The sequence below is a fragment of the Pteronotus mesoamericanus genome, unplaced genomic scaffold, assembly GCF_021234165.1.
Source record: "Pteronotus mesoamericanus isolate MK-2021 breed Mesoamerican mustached bat unplaced genomic scaffold, CSHL_Meso_final scaffold_36, whole genome shotgun sequence".
NCBI classification, from domain to species: Eukaryota; Metazoa; Chordata; class Mammalia; order Chiroptera; family Mormoopidae; genus Pteronotus; species Pteronotus mesoamericanus.
The window spans coordinates 18,371,176-18,395,521 of record NW_026555313.1 but is presented as its reverse complement, the minus strand read 5'-3'; the positions used below and the strand labels follow the sequence as shown (position 1 = coordinate 18,395,521).

The 24,346-nt window shown below is 38.2% G+C and overlaps 1 protein-coding gene across 5 annotated transcripts in view; it reads left to right on the top strand.

Annotated features, from left to right (window-relative positions):
- USP28 (ubiquitin specific peptidase 28) overlaps positions 1–24,346 on the top strand; it is an 81,780-nt gene that overhangs the window by 24,034 nt on the left and 33,400 nt on the right. For all 5 annotated transcript variants that reach the window (XM_054592275.1, XM_054592277.1, XM_054592279.1 and 2 more), the window contains exons 2-9: positions 5,858–5,935; positions 7,240–7,372; positions 10,406–10,511; positions 11,444–11,603; positions 18,068–18,154; positions 18,869–19,006; positions 19,922–19,995; positions 21,573–21,652. In XM_054592275.1, the coding sequence (XP_054448250.1) occupies positions 5,867–5,935; positions 7,240–7,372; positions 10,406–10,511; positions 11,444–11,603; positions 18,068–18,154; positions 18,869–19,006; positions 19,922–19,995; positions 21,573–21,652 (847 nt within the window). In that variant the 5' untranslated portion in view covers positions 5,858–5,866. The remainder of the gene's footprint in view (positions 1–5,857; positions 5,936–7,239; positions 7,373–10,405; positions 10,512–11,443; positions 11,604–18,067; positions 18,155–18,868; positions 19,007–19,921; positions 19,996–21,572; positions 21,653–24,346) is intronic.

Below are 24,346 nucleotides of genomic sequence, written 5' to 3'. Positions count from 1 at the left end.
AAAGAAAAGAAAGAAGACAGGTCTTGGGGCATGAAGTCTAAACCAACCACAGCAGTATGGCTAGATAAGAAAGACAGTATGTCCATCATCCTAGATCTTTGCAAGCCTTTTTATATATCAAGTGGTGAAGGGGAGAGAAAGATGTCAGGCCTTCTGAAAGGATCTCAGTTAGCAATAGACAAAGGGGATGGGAGAAGGTAAAACGGGACTAATTCTGGGATAGGTGCAACAGAGTCTGTAAGGAAGAAGTGTCCATTCCTGTGGATTAGCTGTGGGCAGCAGATTGGAATTTCATGGGTAAGTAAGAAGCCAAGGTTCCTAGAATTCTGTGGTACCTGGCTATTCTCTCTTTTGGAAATAGCCACCTGGAAATTAATCCTAAATTCCAACAGGTATACCAGAATGTGAGCAGTCTTTTGTCAGAGCTGGTCCACAGCCATTTTACTAGGCTCTGTGTTCTGTTTCTGTCTCTCACTTTCTTGCCGCTGTGATTTTCATTTAAATTATCTCAGAATTTTTTCCTTGTCAGTATGTTAGGTTTTTGCTGTGTGACTAAATTGGACCAACACAGAGTTGTTGCTGGAAGAAAAACTGAAAAAGCACCAGGGCTCTCGTGGACTGTTCCTTGTCTTGTGGAAGTTGGAAGTGGTGGCCGCAGTCTCAGAATGCATTAAGACCCTGTTGTCCAGGCTGGGTTTCTGCGGCTGCTATATATTTTCTCAGACTCAAAAGTTATTGTTTTGCCTTTCTTGGATACTTAAGTTTTATTATACAATTGGAACACCAGATCTTTAATTTTTGAGGGAATTTTGTTGGGCACACCTTGGAAGTTCTTTGGAGTAAAGGAACATTTACCAATATTTACTTAGTTTTAAGCATAGAAATGTCTTTGTAAGAATAGACTACTGAGATCAGGGAACATGTGCATCAGAGTGATGAAAATAGCATCCTTGTTTGAAAAAACGAAATAACCTAGATAGCTCCTTGTCCCAATACTAAACTGGGCATTTTAAAGATTAAACTTTTAATTAGTAATCTCACAAGCTTGCCTCACCTGATGAAAGAGAGTTTTAATTAATTGCAGTAGGATTAGGTCAGTTGCTGTTTATTACAAAAACTTGATACCTTAATGCTTTTATTGTCTGAACAATCCTGTTTACTGCTTATTATGAGTCTTTGCTGTAAGTGAACCTTGGTCCTGAGAAGTGAGCTGGGTTACAACAAAACCAGCTAGTAGCTGAGGCCAGAAAGTTTGAGTTCCTTGTTTCTAGTGCCTACCTGTCTTTTTTCACTGCCTCTAGCCAAGAAAAGAGAGTACTTTTTGTTTAATGAAAACAATGTGAATTCAGCTAAGGAAAAGCAAACCTGTTGGCTCTTGCCAGTTATTTGATGTGCATATGACTGGAGCACAGGCTTTGTCCTGTCGCATGTTGGGTGTGCTATATGTACATATATTTATTTATTATGGCAGCATTGTAGTGGTGAGGTTAATATTTAAATGAGCTTCCTATGATGTTCCAGAAGAAACTATGAACTAGTAATACAGTAGGATCCTAGTTATCTTAGTTTGTCTATTACTGTAAAATTAACATTTAATATCTGTTACTAGGATTTTAGTTGTGGGTACTATTTGAGAACTTAGGTTTAGCTGAATATTTATTAAGATTGAATCATGTAATTGCAGCTGTTGTGTCAACAGCATAGCTTAATCCTTTGTCATTCAAACTCTTAATAGTTATCTTTGATTTACCTTTTAATTTAAGACATTTGATGACAGAACAAGTATTGTAAACTTTAGGTTCTAATTCCCACAATGAAGACAATGATTCTTACCTTTTAGAGTTATTATAAGGATTATGTGTTTGTGAAGCACCTAAGGTTGCTGACACAGAAAAGGTGTTCAGTAATGTTAGTTACAATTGTTATGAGCTCTATTTTATGGAGAATTCAAATTAGGTAGTATGTTGTATAATTCTTGCCTTTATGGAGGGAAGACTTTATTGTTTAAAACAATTAGACAACCAAATGATGAGACATACCCAGTAAACACAGTCTCATTCATTCACAGGCTCATCTGTTCCCTCAACAGAAGTCAGAAAGGGGAGAGAATAGTAAGGACCAAAGTTCCTGGGAATGATTTTAAGGGAGAAGTAAGATGAATATAACCCTTGACTATAGGCTGGCATTTCATGGTTAATCTACTGGAAATAATAGAAGTAACACTTCAAGGCATGAGATGGTAGGTGAGTTTGTGAGGTAAGGAATTATGCAGGAGTAAAGGTTGAGCAGGGTAAGAGTAGAGTCGGTAATGGTCTTTGAATAACAACAAGACGAGGAATTTGGGTTTGAATGAACATGTAGAACATTGTTCTTAGAGCTGAACAAAATGATTTTACAAAGACGTCATCTCTTCCCAATAGCTTTAAAAAAGGGAAACTAAGAGTATTTTCCCTTTCCTGAGTATAGTATTCTAAATGTATTGATGTTCACTGCTACCTATTACGAAACAGAGAAAGGGGAACAGGGCTTTAATCCATGGCCAGAAGTAGTGATTAGCAAATTATTTAATATTTGCATACCGCATTTCATTGATTTGTGTTTATTCGGCATTTTGAGATCTCTGAAATTGAGACGATCCTTACTTTCACTGTCCTCCAGGTGTGATATGGTCATCATCGTCTGCACATATGTGGGCTTGGCCATGTTGTCTTTACCGTCAGTGTCATATGAGTTGAGCCATATATACTGTGGGTTCTACACAGTTAATTTACTTTCCACTTAAAATATGTATAAAAAGATAACATGATTCAGCATTTAAATGAGGGAAAAAAATGTATAAAGAAAGGCATAGAGCCCTGGTCAGGTAGCTCTGTTGGTTAGAATGTCATCCAATAGGCCAAGGTTGCAGTTTCCATTCTTGGTCAGGGCACAGAGGACTCAACCAATGAATGCATAAACAAGTGGAACAACAAACCGATGATTCTCTCTTTCTCCTAAAAAGAAAAAAAGAAAGGCTTAGAAACAGAACCACAGGATATAAATTTGATTTTATGTGAAAAAAAATGACTACAGTTTCAAATATTCTTGCAAAACTACAATTAAGCGCTTAATGAGATTTAAAGAAGGAAGATGCCATAGGTATATTAAGTTTTGTTACTGAAAAATGTAAAAGAATAGCCAAACACGGGGCAGGCTATGCACCTGAAAGAATGGGAAATTGCTGTATTTTTCAACAAAAATAAAATTTTAGAGCTACAAGAAGCTGGTGTAACTGATCCATGTGTCTCTTAGAACTGTCCTGAAGGCATTGTGTCATAGATTAAGTGGCAACAATTTTTCTCCTTGGTGGTGCATAAAATACTTTTTATAATTGATGGCAGCTTAGATTCAGTCAAACAAGATATTTACCTCAAATGTAGTATTTTCCTGGTGACTGCTTGTTTAGAACAGACTTTACTACTACGTAATCAAAGTTGTGGTTATTTAAAAGCAGACAAAAGAAATAGGAGCCTTGTTAAGATGCAAAGGTCAAAGTCAAAATACACGTATAAAATATTTGTGGTTTTTTTCCATCAAATAGGTATTGTTGCCTGTTTTGTTTTCTCAGATACTGCTTGGAATAGTGGTTAGAGTTAGACTCAATCAGGCAGCTTGGGGCTCAAATCTCAGCTCTATCCCTTACTAACAATAACCTTGTATAAGTTATTTCACCTCTCTGTGTCCCAGTTGTTTTTTCAGATGGGCATCATATCTATCTCAGGTTTGTGGTGAGGGTTAAATTAGTTAATACATGTGAAGTGTTTAGAAGAACACCTGGCTAAAAGTAAGCAGTATGTGTTACTTATTTTTTTACCGGGATTATTTTCTGTGGATCTTAAGTATTAGTTCACATACAGAGTAATTTGAGGTGAAGACATAATTATCTACTCCATTGTTACCTTCTTGGCTCCTGTTTAGGTTTAATATGCTACTCATTTCTGTCTTCCAGTTAGTTCACCTCTTTTGGGGGTATATTGGTTTTGATTTCTTAGGAAATTGTGTATGATTGAGATGTATAGATTCACATACCCAATAAAATCAAATGGAATTAGAATTAGTTTAGAGAAAACATCTTAATATTTTATTTTTGTAAAAGTCACATGCTTTGGGGTTTCAGCATTTGCAAAGGCTAAATCTGGACACCCACTTGTTTGATGGTCACTCTCCCAGGACACAGGCAGTGACTTCCTTTGACAAGACTCATAGCCTCAAAGATTGCTGGTCTCAGCAGGGTCAGGTTCCATTTCTAGCCTACGACTGTGTCCTGTGATTAGAACAGAAAGACTGACTACAGGGATGTTTCATTTAGTTATTTCTAGTTGTGTGATACTTAAATGTTGCACCAGACCATCAGCTGTTGAAGAACATAGGATACTGTTTCTATTATAGCTGACAGTGAATGTGCACTGCCTCTTGAGGACATATTACTAACTGAAAGAGGATAGTTAATGGTGAACCATTAAGCATTGAATCTAAGCTTAATTCTTGGATAACCTTAGGAATGGTATAAATTAGATTTCTTCTCACTGAATTAAATTTGAACTATTTCATTTACAGTGTTCATCTAAATGCTTATTGTCTTCACTTGGACAGCCAATTGTTTAAATTGAGCTTACTTGTAAATAGTTGTTTTGTGTTCACTTTTGTCTTTGTACAAAACATGATAAAATGTCCCAGTGAAGATGTTATGGCCTGAAAAGGGTTGTAAACTGATCTTGTGGTACCCAGAAGTTACCAGAAGATAGGCTTTTCTGTGATTCAGATCAACAAAGAGAAAACATTCCATAGTTTATTCCCCCTGGAATTTTATTTATAATTCAGAAAATTCTAGCTTTATCTATACCTCATTTTTAAGCAATTAAACCTAAAGTTTTAAATACAATGTTGGTAATAGTCATTTGTTAATTACGTGACTGGAAACTTACTGTCAGTGAAAAATGACACATACTAATGGCATATGCAGTGAAGCTCAAAATAGCACATCTTCACATCCATGCAAATTCCCTGGCCTCCGTACAGAACCTACTTACCTGTGTACTACTCACAGAAAGAAGAACCTGAGGCACCTCTAGCATTGCTCAAGGCTAGAACATTACATCTAAATGTTTTATATACTTATATTTTTCCTGTTTACTCATGTTTCTTCCACAAGTGTGAAAGCATTTGCTGTAATAGATCGGCATTTGATGATGTGTCGTGACAGCGTTGGGGCTGGGGACGCTTTTCCCTCACTGCTTCAGTTCTTCCGGCTGACGGAATAATTCAGATGACGTGCGGCAGGTTAACAGGAGAAAGTCAGATTTCAATGCGTGCCACAGAGAATTCACATAAGCATGAACATTCCAAAGACTGAGGCAATATAAGGTAGATATGTCAGTTTGGACAAGAGAGGAGAAGAGTCTGTGGTTCCCAAGGGGAAATAGGCAATGTACAGGTAGAGGACAGAGTGGCAAGTAAATTCTTGCTAGGTGACTCAGAAACAGTGGGACACACTTCATTCACATGTGCTAAAGTGAATAGGCTAAGGTGATTATGCTAAGGTCCCCTTCCTGAAGCAGGTTTTTCTGTTTGAATCTCTTTCAGTGGGAAAGGGGGGAGGTAAGTTCCTATTTTGTTAGCACTTTGTTTTCAGCTCAAAATAATCTGCGTGGCAGGTGGCGCATTCCGGGAGATCCGACCCCTACAACAGTAAAAAAAAAAAAAAAAAAAATGCAAGGCTCGGGCCTGTTTATTCAAGTTGCTTGTACTCTTTATATGTGTTCAAGTGTAAGTTCTGACTGACATATGTCCATGGTTTTTGTTTGTTTCTCAAATATAGAGCTGCCAAATGCTGTTAAATCAGCTGAGAGAAATCACAGGCATTCAGGACCCTTCCTTCCTCCATGAAGCGCTAAAGGTTAGTTTCAAGGCTTCTGTTAGTCAGCAGGCTTTAAAACAGCTGTCCATAGCATAGTTATGTCAATTCAAGCTATTTTAATGCCAAAATGAAAGTGTATATAGGGACAGAAGCTCTACAGGTCAAATAACCCAGTATCTTCAACATGTAAATTATAAGGGTGGGGGAATTTTGGATGGGGGAGACTGGCACTGGGGGTGAGGAGCACCCTGCTGGGTAAAAGGAATTTATGAAACATATCAACCAGTTACATTGTGTAGACTTTATATTGATCTGGACTCAAAACAAACAAACTAAAAAATATTTGTATCAAGGAAGTTTGAAATGGTTATTTGTTATTTAAAAACTTGCTATTTACTCTTAAGGTGGGACGATAGCATTGTGGGTTATATTTTTAAAAGATGTATTCTGAAATGTTGACTGTTAACTGACAAGATGCTTAGGATTTGTTTCAGAATATCTGGGAGAGGATAGATTAATACCTGGGAGAGGGCAGAATGGGTAAAACAAGACTGACCACCTTGATAGTTGTTGACACTGAGTGATGGGTACATGAGGTTCAATTATACATTCCTTCCACTACTGTGAATGTTAGAGAGTTTTCCTAATAAAAATTTAAAAACAAATACTAGTATGGTCAGCACCAGAGAATATGCTAAGTGCTTAGCATTTTTATTGTAGAGGCTGACCTCATTTAGAATCTCTGTTAATTGCCAGCCCCCTTTTTGATAGATCATGCTTTAGCTATTCTATGAAATCAGGAGTAGTAGTATAGCATTCAAAGTGGGGAGAACAAATATCCAGCAAGATTTCTTTCTTTTTCGCATGTCGTGTTAAATCCAAACATAGCAACTCCTTTCCTTTAACTGGGAATTTGATAACATGTTTTAAGCACAGTGTCTTACTATTCTCCACTGTCCTCTTTTTATCTACTTTCTACCCTAGATGTATGCCTAGACTTACTCTGGATGTCACCAGGCTAGTAAGGAGTTATAAACAAAAAACTAACTCACTACTTATTTTAGAAGCTGTGATGCTTTACTTTTTTTAAAAAGTGATTTTATTGATTCATTCTTAGAGAAAGAGGAACGTAGGGAAAAAGAGAGGGAGAGAAACCAATTGGTTGCCTCTCACATGTTCCAGACTGGGGACTACCTGGCAGGCAACCCTGGCATGTGCCCTGACTGGGAATCGAATCAGTGACCTTTTGCTTTGTGGGACAATGCCCAACCAGCTGAGCTACATAGGTCACAGGTTGGGGCTGATGCTTTACTTTTGAAGTTTTTATTTTTTCCTCTTTTTAGGCCAGTAATGGTGACATCACTCTGGCAGTCAGTCTTCTCACTGATGAAAGAGGTAAAGAGCCCAATCAAGACACAGTTACTACAGAATCACCTAAAGGAGAGGGGACTGCTGCCAGCAAAGAAGTATTAGCAAGTAAGTATACCCTGTCTTAGTCCTGCTCTAAACTAGCAAAAAATAAGAGCTGAGTGTGTGTTCCCTATTAATCACATCAACCCTTTGGAAATGATGGTAATGATAGCTAATTGTTAAACCATTATTATGTGCCAGTCACAATTCTAAGCACTTACATGCATTCTTCATTCAACACCTATTTAATGAGCACCTACTATGTGCCAAGCACTCTTAGGGACTGGAGATGAACAAAGTAAACAGGAATCCCTACCTTCATGTCACTTATTTTTTTGAGGGGAGATGAACAAATTATATAGCATATTAGAACATGATAAGTACCATAGAGAAAAAGTAAGGGATGGAATGAAAAATGGAGTTCTGAAGATTACATTTGAAATAGAATGGGCCTTTTGAGGAGGAGTGAGTGTGTGAGTCATGTGAGGCCTTAAGATGGGAATGTACATTGGTTTGCTTGAGGACCAGCAAGAAGGCAAGAGCTGAGGCTTAGTGAGTGAGGAGGGCAGTAAGAAATGAGGCCATAGAGGGAACAGGAGGCAGAGGTCATTCAAACCCTTCATAAGTCCTTGGTTTTATTCTGAGTTAGAGGGCTAGCCAATGGCGAATTTGGAGCAGAGGAATGATATAAACCATTTCTGTTTTCTGAGGTCATTCTGACTGCTATGCTGAAAACAGAATGTGAAGGAGTAGCTAGTGAGCATGGTTTGGAGCAGGGAGCCAAGAACCAGTTGGGAGGCTATTACAGATGATATTGGGTGGTCCAGGATGTAGTGGTGGGGGAGTGAGAAGTGCTTGTTCTATAGTATTTGTTTGCCCAGGAGATAAGGGTTGTGAAAGAGAGGAGTTAAAATGACTCCAGGTCCTTTTTTTTCTTTTGTCCCCTAAGCAGCTGAAAGGATGGAGTTGCACTAACTGACAGGGGAATGACTGCAGATGGAGCAAATTTGGGGTGGAAGATGAAGTGATTGGTTTTGACAATATTAAATTTGGGATGTCTGCGAGACATTCAGTTGGAGTTGTCAAAAAGGCAGCGGAGATTCAAGTGTGCAGTTCAGGGGAGAGATCTGGGCTGGAGAAAGATAAATCTTGGGGTCATAAACCTATAAGTGGTATATAAAGTTATGAGACTGATGAACTTGCCAAGGGAGAATGTATAAAAAACAGAAAAGGTTCAGTGACCAAGCATTGCGCATTCCTAGTGTAGGGAGGCCTGGGGAGATAAGGAGTGTCCAGGGAAGTTGGAGGAAGAGCAAGAGAACTGAGAGAGGGGTACTTTGGAAGCCGAGGAGGCTTCCAGGAGAAAGGAGTCATCAGCTAGGTTCAGTGGTGTTAAGGGATATTTGGTCTCTCTGCAATTTTGAGCTATTCTGAATAATGCTGGAATAAATATTCTTGTATATGTCTATGGTGCATGTAGTGACTTTTTTCAGTTAGTATTTTGGGAGACTTACCCAGGTTGAAGATTATAACTGTAGTTCATTTATTTTCATTGGTGTGTAGTATTTCATTGTCTGAATGTACCATAGTTTATGTATTTATTGACTTTGGGGTGGTTTCACATTTTTCTGCCATTATAAACAAGGCTGCTGTGAGCTATTTTGATTTACGTTACTTTGCATGGCTAATGATGTCGAACATCTTTTCATGTACTTATTGGCCATTTGTATATCTTCTTTGGAAAAATATCTGTCCAAATTCTTTGCCCATTTTAAAAATCTGGTCATTTGTTTTTTTTCATTTTTTAGTTGCAGGAATTCTTTAGATAGCCTGTATACAGGCCCCTTACTGGATACATGATTTACAAAATTTTTTCCCATTCTTTGGGTTGTCTTTTCACTTTCTTGATGGTGAAGCCCAAAAGTTTTTTGGTGGTGGTGGTTTTTAATTTTGATGTCAAATTTATCTATTTTTTCCCTTTGGTTGTTCGTGCTTTGGATTCTATCTCCAAGATACTATTGCTTAATCCAAGGTCACAAAGATTTACAGTGTTCTAAGAATTTTATAATTTTAGCTGTTATCATGAGGACACAGTCTGCTGTAAGTTGATTTCATAAATAGTGTGAGGTAGGAGTATAAAAGTCATTCTTTTGCATGTGAATATCCAGGTATCCCAGCACCATTTGTTGGAAAGATATTTTCTGTTTTGAATTGTCTTGGAACCTGTGATGAAAACCAGTTGACCGTAAATATGAGGGTTTATTTCTGTTCTATTGATTCTGTTTCATTGATCTGTGTGTGTGTCCTTACGCCAGTAGCCCGCAGTCTTGACTACTACAGTTCTGTGTTTTCTTTTTCGTTTCAAATTGTGTTCTTCATTGCTGATGTATAGAAATTCACTTAACTTTTGTGCATTGATCTTTTATCTAACCACATTCTATTAATTATAACTATTTTCTTTAAGTTGTTTTGGGTTTCCCTTGTAGGTGATCATTATCTGTGAATTATGACAGCTTTGTTTCTTATATTCTATTTCTTACATTTTTAAAAATTTTATTTTTTATTTTATTTTCTTATTACCTGATCAGAACTTTCAGAACCAGAGTGAATAAAAGCCTTGATAGTAGACTTCTTTGTCTTAGTCTTGGTTTTAAAGAAAACGTGTTTAACATTTCACCATTAAGTATAAAGTTTGCTGTGGACTTTTCGTGGATAACTCTTTCTCAGCCTCAAAACATTCTCTTCTCTTTCTAGTTAGCTTGGGGTTTTTATTCTTGAATAGAAGTTGAATGTTACCAACTACTTTTATCTATTGAGATTATCATTTTTTTCTTTAAATGTTAAGATAGTAAATTTTATTGGTCTATTTTCTAATGTTAATGCAATGTTTCCTACAGTGAACTTAGCTTGGTTGTAATATATAATATTTTTTTGTACATTAGCAGCATTCTTTTTGCTAATGTTTTGTTTAGGTTTTTTGCATTTGTAATTATGTGAGTTTATTTAGTTTTATGAATACTCTTACTTTTTTTCCTGCAATACAGACAAAAGGACATGTTTTCTGCATGTAGACTAATTAAATTTCAATGCATCTTACAGAAGTAATAGACCTTACTCATGAGAACAAAGATGATCTTCAGGCTGCCATTGCTTTGAGTCTATTGGAGTCACCCAAAGTTAAAGCTGATGGAAGAGATATTAACAGGTAGTTGATTTAATTTATAATCTTTGCTCGCCACATTAGTGTGTAGGTGAAAGGCGATAGCTCTGTGAGTGTCGCTCAAGAACATTTCTACCAGGCTCCTTTAATTGTACCCAAATTAAAATTTTTCAGGAGAAAATTTAAATTTTACATTAGCTTACTTACTGTGGTTCACTTCTGAAAAAGCCAAATATGGTAAGTATCTTATTGCAGCCTATGGTCTTTGAGTAGAAGCCTTCAGGTTTTGTAGTTCATAATTGCTAATTGATGGGGGGGAAACCCATCCTAGTACAGGTATCCAATAAATATATATGCCCTTTATAAACTTTGTAAACTTTGAGAGTTACGTTGACTATTTGAAAATGAAATTATGTCTCAACTACCTTGTCTCAGAAATTAACAAGGAGTATATTATATGAATTCGTGCCAATTTGGTGATTGTTTGGAATTGTCCACACATACCCAGTTCCAGTGGTGGCCTGTCAGTTTCCAGATGTGTTTATTCCCTCATAGTGTTGAGTTGTTTCTTTCAGGGAAACACAGGGTCATGGTTTGCGTACTAGACAGCATAGAGGCTCATATCTTTAGTATAGTGTCTCTCTTGCCTCTTTCAGTGACAGTGGTCTGAGATAGGGCATTGTTGTTGAAATCTAAAACTTTTAATATCATAGCCATAAATAGTCCTGAGTCTTAACTCAGTTCCATCAGAGACCTTATTAGTAATAACCTCTGTTATGGAAGGATTAACATCTCTGTTTAAACCTTACTTTTCACTTACGTTATAATCTTATAATTACTATATATAGCCAATGATTACCCAATAAATAGTTTATCTGGCATTTTGAACTACCTATGAAAGGTTATCAACATTCTCCGTATAGTATACTGTTCTTTAACTTTTTCCTTTTTTGATGTGGTATGTTGGCACAATATAGGATGCACGAGGCAACCTCTGCAGAAACTAAACGCTCAAAGAGAAAACGCTGTGAAGTCTGGGGAGAAAATCCCAATCCCAATGACTGGAGGAGAGTTGATGGTTGGCCAGTTGGGCTGAAAAATGTTGGCAATACATGTTGGTTTAGTGCTGTTATTCAGGTATGATTTTTTTAAAGAGACAACTGTGTCTTCTGGAAACAATATTGTAATTTATTAAACTGAAATGTGAGAAACGTAGCTTTAAAAAAATGGAAACACATGTATAAAATAGGGAGTTTTCCTCATGGCATTATTGTGTTTGGTTGCTTTCTTGTGTTTTGGGATTCATATGCTCTGGTGTCTAAATTGGGCAATACTAAAAACAAAATCTTTTGTGGTTGTAAATATGTTGAATAGGTGTTTTGGATCAGCAATTTAGTGAATATTGTGTTATACCAGAGCAAGAGTTAATGAGGAGAAATTGGTTATTGTGCAGCTAGTCTGGAATAGAGAAGTGGCATAAGCCATGGAGGAGAAGTAAAAGCATTCCAGAGGCATCGAGGAGACCAGATTTGCAGGATTTGTGAAGTGATTAGATTAAGGATCTGTGCAGGCGATTGCTGAGAAAGACTCCCAAGGTTTCTAGCTTGAATAACCAGGTGGGCGATAATGCCACGTGACGCTTCCAGAGGGCTAATTTGGATGTGTGTTAAGAATGGGATTTCAGTTCAGTTTTTTTCCTAATATTTATTAGGTGGCAGAGCCAAGATATATGACAAAAATAAGATAGGTTGTCACTTAAACAATCATGGACTGTGGATGAGGGAGGAACCTTTATGGTACGCCAGTCCAGAGTCCTCATTTTAACTTTTTATCTTTTCAGAATCCATGTATAATGCTCTTTTCAAGAAAAACACTTCTAAATATTAAAAAAAAAAAGAAAAAAAAGTCATATTCTAGACAGTGGGTTCCCTGAAGGCAGAACCAGTGTGTGATTTACCTCTCAGCGGTTCTTGAATAGATGAATGAACGAGTGAGTGAGTGAGTGAATTGAGTGGGTGAAAGAAAATGTGTCACATACTGTGTGATACAGAGGGATTAAGAGAACAAGGCCTGGTTGTTGAGGAAGACTTGGGAAGCCAGGTGACCCTCCAGGGCTGGTTTTACTTGTTGCCCTGTCGTGAACTTGGAGTCCCTCATGTGAGAAGTGGGGTGGACCTTGCCCCGTCCTCTTCTTATTGCAGTGATGTGAACACATATCACCTGGGCTGCTCTCTGTGCAGGTGGATGGCCTTGCCTGCCCCCATTTTCACTGAGCTTCCCTGATAAACAGCTGAGTTTTTCCCATCATAATATAACTGGGTTTCCTGTCTTCCCTGATAACGCATGCGCAGATTTTCCCCCTAGGAGTCTGCAAAAAAGGCAGGGACTCCTCTGCCACCGTCATGCTTCTGTGTGACCATCGAGGAGTACTTTGCAAAGTGACTTTCAGAATTAACTTATCAGTGGGCTTCCAGCTTTAACTAAACCCAGCAAGAAGGCACAGAGCAGCCCCCTTGGCCCTTCCAGTTCCATTTGAAACACTAGCCAACAACACATTCACCCAGCAGCTGCTGGTGTGTGCTCCAATGTGCCCATCACCCTGGGGTCTGCTGCCATCGCAGTCCTGGAACCACCTGCTTCCCAAGAGAGTAGAGCCATGAGGGTTTGCAAGGTGGTCATGGCCTCCAGTCCCAAATCCAGTCACATGGCCCAACTCCTGCTCTGACAAGGACACTCCGATATTGGGACGGTCCTGGCAATCCAGCACATCAAAACACTGATTCTTGTGAGGCAGGTCTCAGGGATGAGTTCAGTTGTGTACATGCTGAGTTTGAGGTGCCGCATGACGATATCTTGTGGTGATTTAAATGTGTCTGTGTGTGCGCGCACGTATTTACAAATCCGTAGCTCAGTAAAAAGATCTGCGTTGCAGATACAGTTCTGGGAACTAGTGGCATGGGTTGTAATAAAAGCCAAGGGGTCCTCAGGGGTGTCCAAACTTTGGGCTTCTCCGGGCTACACTGGAAGAAGAAGAGTCGTCTTGGACCACACATTAAATACATTGTGACATATAATCAGAAAAAAACCCCTCAGTGTTTTAAGTAAATTTATGATTTTGTGTTGGGCCGCATTCACAGCCATCCTGGGCTGCATGTGGCCTGCGGACCCCTGGAGAGGAAGACCCATAGAGAAAGAGTCGCCTCTCTAGAAGTGTCTCGAGGCGTCTTACTCCTAACATGGCCACAAGGCAGCACTTGATCCTACCCCTGCGGTCTTCTCCTTCACTGTACTTGACTCAGCCAGAAATGGAATCCTCCCTTCCCACACATAAAATCCATGCATTCATTGCCTGACACTGTTTTAGCACTGGGGAAACAGCAGTGAGTTAAACAACCCTTACTTCCGTGGAGTTTACTTTGAATAGAGTGGGAAAGTATGTATCAGGTGGTGGTAAGTGCCATAAAGACAGATGAATGAGGATAAGAGGGGCCCAGAAAGGGTTCTGCTACAGAGGGCAGGGCTGCTGTGTATATAGGGTGGTTAGGTGTGGCCTTTTTGATATGGTGGACCTGTGAGCAGAGGCCTGCATTAGGCGAGAGAATGAATCATGTAATTACATAAAGAACATTTCATATAATTACATAAAAACACTGTAGACAGAGGGAACAGCAAGTAAAAGACCCAGGTGCAGGAGCTTGCTTAATGAGTTGAGAAATAAGGAAAAAGGCTAGAACAGAGTGAAGCGGGGGGAGTAGATAGCAATTAAGTCAGAAAGGTGGAGTTGAGGTGGGGAGCTTAGGGTCATGATGAGGACTTAAAATTATATATGACGTGGGAAAGTATTGGAAATTTAGGAGCAGAGAAGTGATATGGCCCTACTTCCATTTTAAGAGGATCACTGGAATCTGGCTGAGAATAGAATTTGGAAGGTAATGTAGAATTAAGGACATCAGTTAATTCTTAGGGAGAGAGATTGAGAATTCTCCCTATATCGACAACACCCCTTCAGCCTTCACACCTGTGAGAGATGTTGGAAAGAACTAGCAGATAGAAGGTTAAGTGAGTGAGGTTTCTGAGAAAGCATGAGAGGACACATAGGGAGGGAATAGAAAAAGGGCAAGAGAGAGTAGCCAGGGAAAGAAGAAGGAAGAAATGATGATTGCAAATTAAAGTTGATATAGTTTCTAATAATCATTTGTTCCTCTGTGAAATAAGCAGCCATTTTTTTTTTAGGGTGGAGAAATGATAGAGGCAGATTTTAAATGGAGTGAAGGTTTAAAAGAGGTTATTGCAGACAGTAGGGAACCAGTTGGCATCAGAGTACAATAGTAGATTTCTAAAAATTCAAAGGCCTACTTCAGGTTGTTGACCTTGAACACATGGTAATATCAGTGTGTCCTGTTTTTGTTGGGACTTCTTTTTAGCGTGCTCTGAAGTCTTGAGTGGAAAATTAAATTCATTTAGGTTGGAGGACTTGCTGGGTATGATGAAAAACAAAGGGCAGTTAGAGAATTTAATGAAAGGTGGTTACAGACCATGGAATCAAAGCTAGGAAGGGAAAAATGAAAACAGGAAAGAACTAATAAGGAAAAAAGAAAGATCAGTTTGCTTGGGTTCCTGATGAAATCAAAGGACAGATAATCCTGTGGGTAGTTGAACAAATGAGCCAGAAGACAGGGTATGTTACAAGAATGGAATTTTCTGAATTTGTGACTTGAGAATTGAACAGTTTTTCATGTATTGACATATCCTGGGTGTGGCCTTCGGTGTGGGTTTAAAGAAGGAATGGGTTTAAAGAAAGAATATATCACAAGAGAGAGGAGGCTCAGGAAGACAGAGAGTCCCTAGGCTGAAGGGATGAACATGTGTTCTTTCAACAAATACTAGTTGAACACCTACTGTTATGTCTAAAACTGTTCTAGGCCCTTGAGATCCAGGAGAGAACAAAACCATGACAGCCTTCCCCTTATGGAATTAAAATTTAATAAATTTATATGATATGTTAGACTGTGATCAGTGTGATAGAAAAAACATCAGGGTAAGAGAGATTGCAAGTTGCTGCAGGAGAGATGGGAGCAGGTTGCAATGTAAACCGTGATGTTAGGCTGAGGAGATGAGACAGGAACAAATGCCAGCTGTGCGGGAGGCCAGGGAGTGAGCCAGGTGGCTGTGAAGGAGGAACATTTCAAGTAGGAAAAACCACAGAGCAGTACCTTTAAACGGGAGTGCGTCCATGGGGTTGGTGTGTCGAGGAGCCCCAGTGCACAGGAATGTGCGCAGGATGTCCGGGAGTCCTACGTGGCAGGAATGCTAAGAGCAGAGGGGAGAGTCATTGGAGATGAAATTGGAAAAGTAATGTCTTTTATTCTAAGTGAGATGGAGAGTTACTGAGGGTTCCGAACAGAGGAGTGATGAACTCTGACCCGAGTTTTAAAAGGCTCACGCTGGCTACTATGGGCAAAGGTACAAATGGAGAGACCTATTAAGGAGGCTACTGCATTCATCCACATGGGAGTTGATGGTGGCCTCAACCAGGCTGGTAGCTGTGGAAGTGGAGAAGAGGCTGGATTCTTGATTTATTCTGGATGTAGAGTTGACAGGATGCCCCATGGATTGAGTGTTGACTGAAGCCTCCTAGAAGGATGGGGGCTGTAAGAACTATTACTAGGTAATGGTCTTCAGTGAGTCAGGAGCATTATTTGGTCATTTTAGAAAGAGAAGAACCTGTGTGGCAAGTAAATGGTACAGTGGCGTTTCTGGAGGCAGGGCGACCATGTGCAGTGGTCCAGGTGAGCAGTGATGGGAGTTTGATTAGAGCAATTGATAGGGAGGAGGTGGTTATATACAGCACCCCAGAGGGTAAGTCCAAGGGCCTTCTTCCTTATTAGATGTGGAGGGTTATGAAAGGGAAAGGATTCAAAGATAACTCTGAATTTCTAAACTTTGATAACTGGAAAAAGAGGAGGTAATTAAGTGATACAGGGAATACAGGAGAAGAAGCAGATATTGGAGGATCATATAGATATTGGATTGGGAAATGGTAGTACCTTTAATGGTTTTTAAGAACAATGGTATCTTTGGGGGAAAGCTTGATGTTGGTGAAGGCGAGGAGGTGGAGTGACATGACTGAAAATTTGAAGCCATTTTTCTCATGGTAGAACTGAAGTCCCGGAAAATGTTACAAGGTGGTCAGCAGAGTGGGAGTGAAACTGGGAGGAGTGGAGATGGGTTAGGTAGACAGTTCAGGTGGAAGGGGAAGACAGTGAACTGATATTCCCAGTCCAGTTATACACTCACCTGAGTGGTTGAATCCCATTAGACCTTGTGATCAAGTGAGGGAAGTTGGAGGCCTGTTGACTACCCAGGATGCTGCTTAGGCAGCCGAGGAGCAGCGAACAGAAGCTACCACAGTAGTGGCGGCCGTGCATCTGTGGGAGTGAATGGAATGGGAGGGATGTCTGGCCTGTGCAGTACAAGTGGTGGATGGGGAATGTAACAGATCCTTATCACTACTGACTCTTGGTCCACATTATTTAAAAAAAAAACAACACAAACAAACTGAAGTTTAACAGCTTTGCAAACCAGCTTGTGATTTGTGCTTTAAGTGGAACTCAGGATTGTTTTAAAGACTTTAAGGTTCAGTATTTTTGAACACAAATATTCATCCAGGATGGAACAACTAAGTTAAATAAACCATAACTGTTAAAAAGTTTTTAGCTTTTCTCAAGTTCTGTTGTAGGATGCTTAAGCAGTAAGTGTTTAGGTCAAAGCAGTTGAATTATGTTAAATGTCTCTCTTATACCACATTATATTGAACACTGTTTCAAAGCATGTTGAAAGACATGCTTTTTTTGTGTATGTGTGTAAAGCTCAACATAAGATCTGTGTCTACATTTAAAAAGTGAAACATATTGCAAAAAAAAGTTTCAGTATGCAGGCACAGGGGCTTTCATTTAAGGGGTATTTTGCGATAAGGAATTATAGTCATGTAAGGAATTTGAAAAACATTATCTTTCAAAAGATACTCATAGTAGGAAAATTGTAGGATTTACAGAACAACTAAAAGAATGCTTCTCTCTCTATACTTACTACCCAGCTTCAGAAATAAATGTTACAAATCTCTGTACTATTGAATCCCTGTTGTTCCCATCCCCAGTCCTATCCTCCCTTTCCCTCAGATGTAAACATATATATATATATATGAATCCTAAACTTCACACAAAATATATGTCAGAGATTTATCCATGTTGATTCAGGTAGCTCTTGATCATTCATTTTTACTGTTGTGTAGCAGTCCACTTTATGAAAACATTTTTTTTTGTACAAAATTATTTTAATGACTACATAGTAGTCTATTGTACAAATGTGCTGTAGTTTATTTAACCTATTCCTCTTATTAGCCAGTAGGTTGTTTTTAGGTTTTTCCTAAAGGGGCTAACATTCTTTCAGCTCAGTTTTTATGCACAGCCATTATTATTTCCTTTGACATAGCAGAAGTGGAATTACTATGTCAACAGTTATATATACTTTTAAGGTAAAAGTATTTTTTTCTGCAGTTATTTTGAAGAAAGGCTATGGATTCACTTATATTTTTACTTCAGTCTCTCTTTCAGTTACCTGAATTTCGAAGACTTGTTCTCAGCTACAGTCTGCCACAGAATGTACTTGAAAATTGTCCAAGTCACACAGTAAGTTGCTGTTGAGGAATCTTCACTGTTGTTTAGTCCCTTTTATCCCAAAAGCTTTTAATTTTTTGGCTAAAGCTGATAACTGTGATGCTCTTTGGCTTGTGCTAATATTGTTTTCACTTCAAATGTTCTTTTTTCCTTCTTTGTGACAAGAAATAGGGTTTGCACAAATGTAAAGTTAAGTAGGAATAAAGTTAGAAAAACAGTCCCAAGAAAGTAAGGTGTCACAATGCTAGCCTCAGCATTTGGGAGACGCTGACATCCCTGTTCTCTCTGGCTCCCTTCACTGCTCCATAGTCACTCAAATCCAGTGATGCAGAAGAGATGACCTGATGCTGGAGGTCAGGACCTTTCGAGAAGAGGCTTTAGTAGTTTCTTGCCAAAGGATGAAGCCTCTTGTCAGCAATTTAACCCTTCCTAGTATTTCACTTGGGTGGCAGATTTTCCTAATAGGAAGGAGAGCAACAGCTTCAGAAAAAAACATTTTCACTTCTCTGACACTATCATCTCTCTTGCTTCTACATAGATTCCTTTCAGTTTAGGGTAATCTCCAACAGAGACCATATCAGAGTACCTATAATACCGCTTGAGACCTGCCCTGGTCTAGATCTAGGTAAATATAAATTAGAGTGATGGCTGACAACTTTTCTCTTTATATGTGCTCTCTTTATAAGTAAGAGATTGTAAGAGTACACGTCTCTGTGTTTTCTACAGGAAAAGAGAAATATCATGTTTATGCAAGAGCTTCAATATTTGTTTGCTCTGATGATGGGATCAAATCGCAAATTTGTAGACCCTTCTGCAGCCCTGGATCTCTTAAAGGGAGCATTCCGATCACCTGAGGAACAGCAGGTACAAAAGCGTGTTTTTTGCATGTTTTCCCTCAAGCTTTGTGGCATTCGAAATCATACCTACTATTACTGTCATGTTGCTTTATTTTAACTGTGTAATAAGCTGTGTACATGACTGATAGGCCTATGGGTGCATGCCTTTGCCCTTTATAATGTCTAAGGAACACCTGGTGGTGGGGTGGGGGGAGAGAGGAAGAGTGTGTGTTGGGGTGGGTTGGGGGTAGCCTGGTATTTTTAAAGATATCTAAAGGGAAGAAGTAGTAGTAGAAAGAATAGAATTATACAGAGGCTGTTGAAGTAAGAGACTGGAAAACAGCTCAGTGAATCCTAGCAGGTCACAAAGAAAAGTTAAGTCCTTTGCACTTATGTGTGGGGATGGTGCAAATAGAAATCTTACCTACCAAACTATCTAAACCTGAGTTCAGCAGCTTTGCTTAGGGCTCTTCTAAATGTTAGTACTTTCTTTGCACTGCCTCCTACTAAAAAACAAAGCTCTCACTATTAAAGCAGCTTCTTCCTCATAAAATTAATTTCTTTTTCTCTAAAGGTCCTACAGTTCTACAGAATTTCAAAATATTTCACAAGTTTCCTGTCTATTCAGATCTCACATAAATTCCAGAGGACTATGGTGTGTTCTTTGGACCTTTTTTTTAAAAAGCTTAAATTGGAAGATTTCGTTAGTTTGTTACAAGAAGATACAGTTGGAAGTGGCAGAATTCCATTTCCTTGTAGCCTTCTGTTTTATCTGTAGTAGCCAGGTTTTAGTATTTCTTGTATCTTTATGATATCTGGCCCTAAAATAGAAATCCTTTCATGGTAATAGAATCTTAGTCATTGGTGAGAAAAGAGCAAATGTTTGTTTCTCTAAGTATAGTGTTGAGTCTAACTCTGATGCAATTTGTTACCTCTCTTATAGCAAGATGTGAGTGAATTCACACACAAGCTCCTGGATTGGCTAGAGGACGCGTTCCAGCTAGCTGTTAATGCTAAGTGAGTGTCAAGGATTTGTTTGTACATCCTTCCTACTCAGAGTAGTCCAGTGAGAATTAGAAGGGGAAAGATTATTTTTCTCAAGTAGAAATTGCTGGTTTTTACGAAACTTCATGGGGTAACCACTCTTACAGTTGTCATTGTGTATCCATCCCATTGCCTTTGGTTTTTTCCTTTGAGGATATAGGTAATTGTGCTAACCCACAATTTTTTTTTGCTAAAAAGCCCATAACTATTAACTTTGTTAAAGCCGTAGCCTGTGCTGTAAAATATGTGGATGTGAACACGGTGGTCTAATATAGATATGTAAAATTTAATCTAAGACAACTTTTGAAATCTGTGTAGACTGTTAGAGAATAGCTTTTAGTCATATCAGTCTCTGAAAGTATCCTTTACTTAGTACAGGTGCTGAGAAATTTGTTTTCTAAATTGTTATAACTCTGTAGAAGAAATATATATTGTAAAACAGCTTTGCAAATAGAAACATACATAGTTAATAACAATTAAGATGGGCTTGTAGATATAAACTACAGTTGACCCTAGAACAACATGGGTTTGAACTGTGTAGGTCCATATTTACATTAATTTTTTTCAATTAATATATTAGAAATTTTTTTTGGAGATTTATGACAGTTTGAAAACACTTTCAGACCAACCATACAGCCTAGATATATTTTAAAAATTTAAGGAAAACTTAGATATGTCATGAATGCAGAAAATATATGTATGTATTTTATGATTTTTTAAATAATGTTTTCTCTAGCTTACTTTTTTGTAAGAATACAGTATATAATACATAACATCCAAAATATGTGCTAGGTAACTGTGTATGTTATCAGTAAGGCTTCAGGTCAGCAGTAGGTTATTAGTAGTTAAGTTTTGGGGGAATCAAAGTTATACAGGGATATATTTTTTTAAAGATTTTATTTATTTTTAGAGAGAGAGGGAAGGAGAGAGAAAGAGAAGGAGAGAAACATTAATTTGCAAGAGAAACATCGATCACTTGCTTCTCGCATGCCCCCAGCTGGGGACCTGGTACACAGCACAGGCATGTGCCCTGATTGGGCATTGAACTGATGACCTTGTGGTTTGCAGAATGATACCCAGTCCACTGAGCCACACCTGTCAGGGCTGTATACATGGATTTTCACCTTTGCCGCTAACGTCCTTATTGTTCAAGGGTCAGCTGTATTTTCATTCCCTTACTGTTGTGCCACTGAGAAAACATTTTCATATGTTTTTGCTGAACTATACAAGAGGGCTCATTCTTATCTATGTACTATTTCTATACATATCTTGGACAGAGAGATATATATGGAATGTATACAAATACATGTATTAGACTTTCAGTCCTTTAAGGCCAGGGATCATGCCTTATTGTCTTTGTGTTTTCGGATTTTAGCATATACTTGTTTAGTGAATGTTTGGACTGAAATAATTCACTACTTATTTTAGGCCATACATGGCTCTTTGGTGTTTAATGAACACGTACTGTTCTTGTTGTTGAATGATGTTTGGGTTTAGTTGTAGTGCTTATCTAATTCAAATGATACTGAGTTGTGTCCTTTTTTTAAAAGCGGCAATCCCAGGAACAAATCTGAAAATCCAATGGTGCAGCTATTCTACGGTACTTTCCTCACTGAAGGGGTCCGTGAAGGTAAATTCCCTGCTCTAAATGTTAATGTTAGTCCTGTGACCAAATCTGTAGTACTCTGTCCTTTTGGGAAAGCAGTGTAATGAAAAGGGTTGAGAATCTGACAAATGCAGGTGGGAGTGTTGGTTCTCCCTCTTAGTATCTGTGTAATTGTGGACAAATTATGTGAGCTCCGGGATCCTTGATCTCTTCATCTATAAGATAGAGCTGATCATTATCTCAGAGTTGTTATATTAAATAGTATAATATTTGCATTGCCCAAATCTAGTATTAATTTTATTTACTTTTTTGAGGGAAATTATTTTATTGTATTTTTTTATTTTTAAATCATGTTTATTCTGTTACAGTTGTCTCAATTTTCCCCCTTTGCCCTCCTCCACCCATCCCACCCCCCACACCCTCCAGCCGCTCCCACAGTCAATTCCCACTCTCTAATCCATGTCCATGAGTCATTCATGCATGTTTTTTGTCTAGTCCCCTTCCCTTCCTTCCACCATTTTTCTTCCCCTCCTGCTCTGGTTGCTTTCAGTCTGCTCCATGTTTCCATGCCTGTGGTTTATTTTGTTCATTAGTTTATTTTTTTGAATAGATTCCACTTATAGGTGAGATCATATGGTATTTGTCTTTCACCCATTGGCTTATTTCACTTAGCATAATATTCTCCAGTTCTATCCATGTTGTCGCAAAAGGTAGGATTTCCTTCTTTCGTTTTTTTTAATGTAGATTGATTTTATTTACTTATTTTTTTAAATGTCATGATCCATTATAAAATATTAACAAATTGAAATCCATTATAAAATCTCAGCAACTGAAACAACATGACACCAGCATAGACATAATCAAGTAGATCAGTGAAATAAAAGGAGCATTCTAGAAACAAATATATATATCTGTCTAACAATGTAATTTATGGTTAAATTGATGTTTCAAATCAATGGGAAAAATAAGGCTTATTCAGCAAATAAAGTGCATGGACCACTATTACTTGAAATAAAACAAATATAGAGCCCAGTTTCACACATTATACCAAAAAAATATTCAGGAGAGTTAAAAATCAATATGTAAAATCTAAGGAGTGTTGGGAAAAATACAAAATAATATTTTTCTTACCCTGAAGTAAAATATTCAAACCCAGAAGCTATAAAGTAAAATATTGACAATATGACTATATTAAACATTTAAGACTATACAGTAATAAACATTTAAAAAAAGTTAAAGGGCAAATAATAGAATAGGAAAGTATTTGGCACAAATCTAAAAAAGGGTTAATAGTTTTTTTATTTTTAGGGAAAAAATTCTCCAAACATTAGGTCAAAAAATGGATAAAGAATACCAAAAAGTCATTTAAAGCTTTTTAAAGATAATAGAAATAGGCAAGAAATATACAAAATCATATTTAGTTTCAACGCATAATAAAGTAACAATTAAAAGAACACATCATTGTCACAATCAAGTTAATAAGTATTAAAAATCTTGGTAGTATCAAGTATTGGTGACTGGGAAAGGAACTGGGTATTCATAGACTCTTTTCCTCTTCTCAAAGCAGTCCCTTTAGCATATCTTGCACTGCTGGTTTGGTGGAGGTGTATTCTTTTAGCCTTCTTTTGCCTGGGAAACTTGTTATTTCACCTTCCATTTTAATTGAGAGCCTTTGCTGGGTAGGGCAGTGTTGGTTGTAGGCCTTTGCTTTTCATTGCGTGGAATATTTCTTGCCATTCCCTTGTGGCTTGCAATGTTTCTGTTGAGAAGACAGCTGCTAGCCGTACCAGGGCTGCCTTATATGTCACTACATGTTTCTCCCTTGCTGCCTTTAGGATTTTGTTTGTCTTTGATATTTGCCATTTTGATTATGATGTGTCTTGGAGTGGGCCTCATTGGATTCCTCTTGAATGGGACCCTCTGTGCTTCCTGGACTTGTGTGACTTCTTCTCTCCTCCAATTAGGGAAGTTTTCCATCCTGACTTTTTCAAGCAGGTTCTCTATCCCTTGCTCCTCTTTTCTCCCTCTGGTATCCCTATAATACAGATATTATTCCATTTCAGATTGTCCTGCATTTCTCTAAACGCCTCTTCATTCTTTTGGAGTCTTTTTTCATTTTCTTGCTCTTTCTGGGAGCTTTTTTTTACCTTATCCTCCAGCTCATTGATTTGATCCTCTGCTTCATCTAGCTTGCTTTTGATTCCTTCTACTGTGTTCTTCAATTCAGAAATTGTATTCTTCATTTCCTTTTGCCTCTTATTGATAGTTTCTATGTCCTTTTTCACGCTGATACAGTTTGCAGTAAGTTCCTCGTGGTGTCCTTGTAGTTTTCTATAATTTTCTCTGAGCTCACTGACCTCATTGAGCTTCCTTAGAACCGTTGTTTTGTACTCAATATCTGATAGTTACTTGCCTCTATTTCATTTAGTTCTCTTTGTGGAGATTTCCCACTTTCCGTTCAGTTGAGGGGTGTTTCTTTGTCTTTCCATTATTTGTGAGACTTTTTTTTTTTTTTTGCTTCTGCTTCTTAAATTGATCTGTCTTATTTCCTGCCTTTGTGGGGCCAACTTCTATGGTAGGAGACTGCTGTTTTTTCTTTGTGGATCTGCCTCTGATGATGTCAGATGTTGACCCTTTCTGACCTTAGGCAGTCTGTTCAAGACTGCCAGGAATCCACTGTCTGTGGCTGTCTCCTTCAGTTGTTAATATAGTCATTCT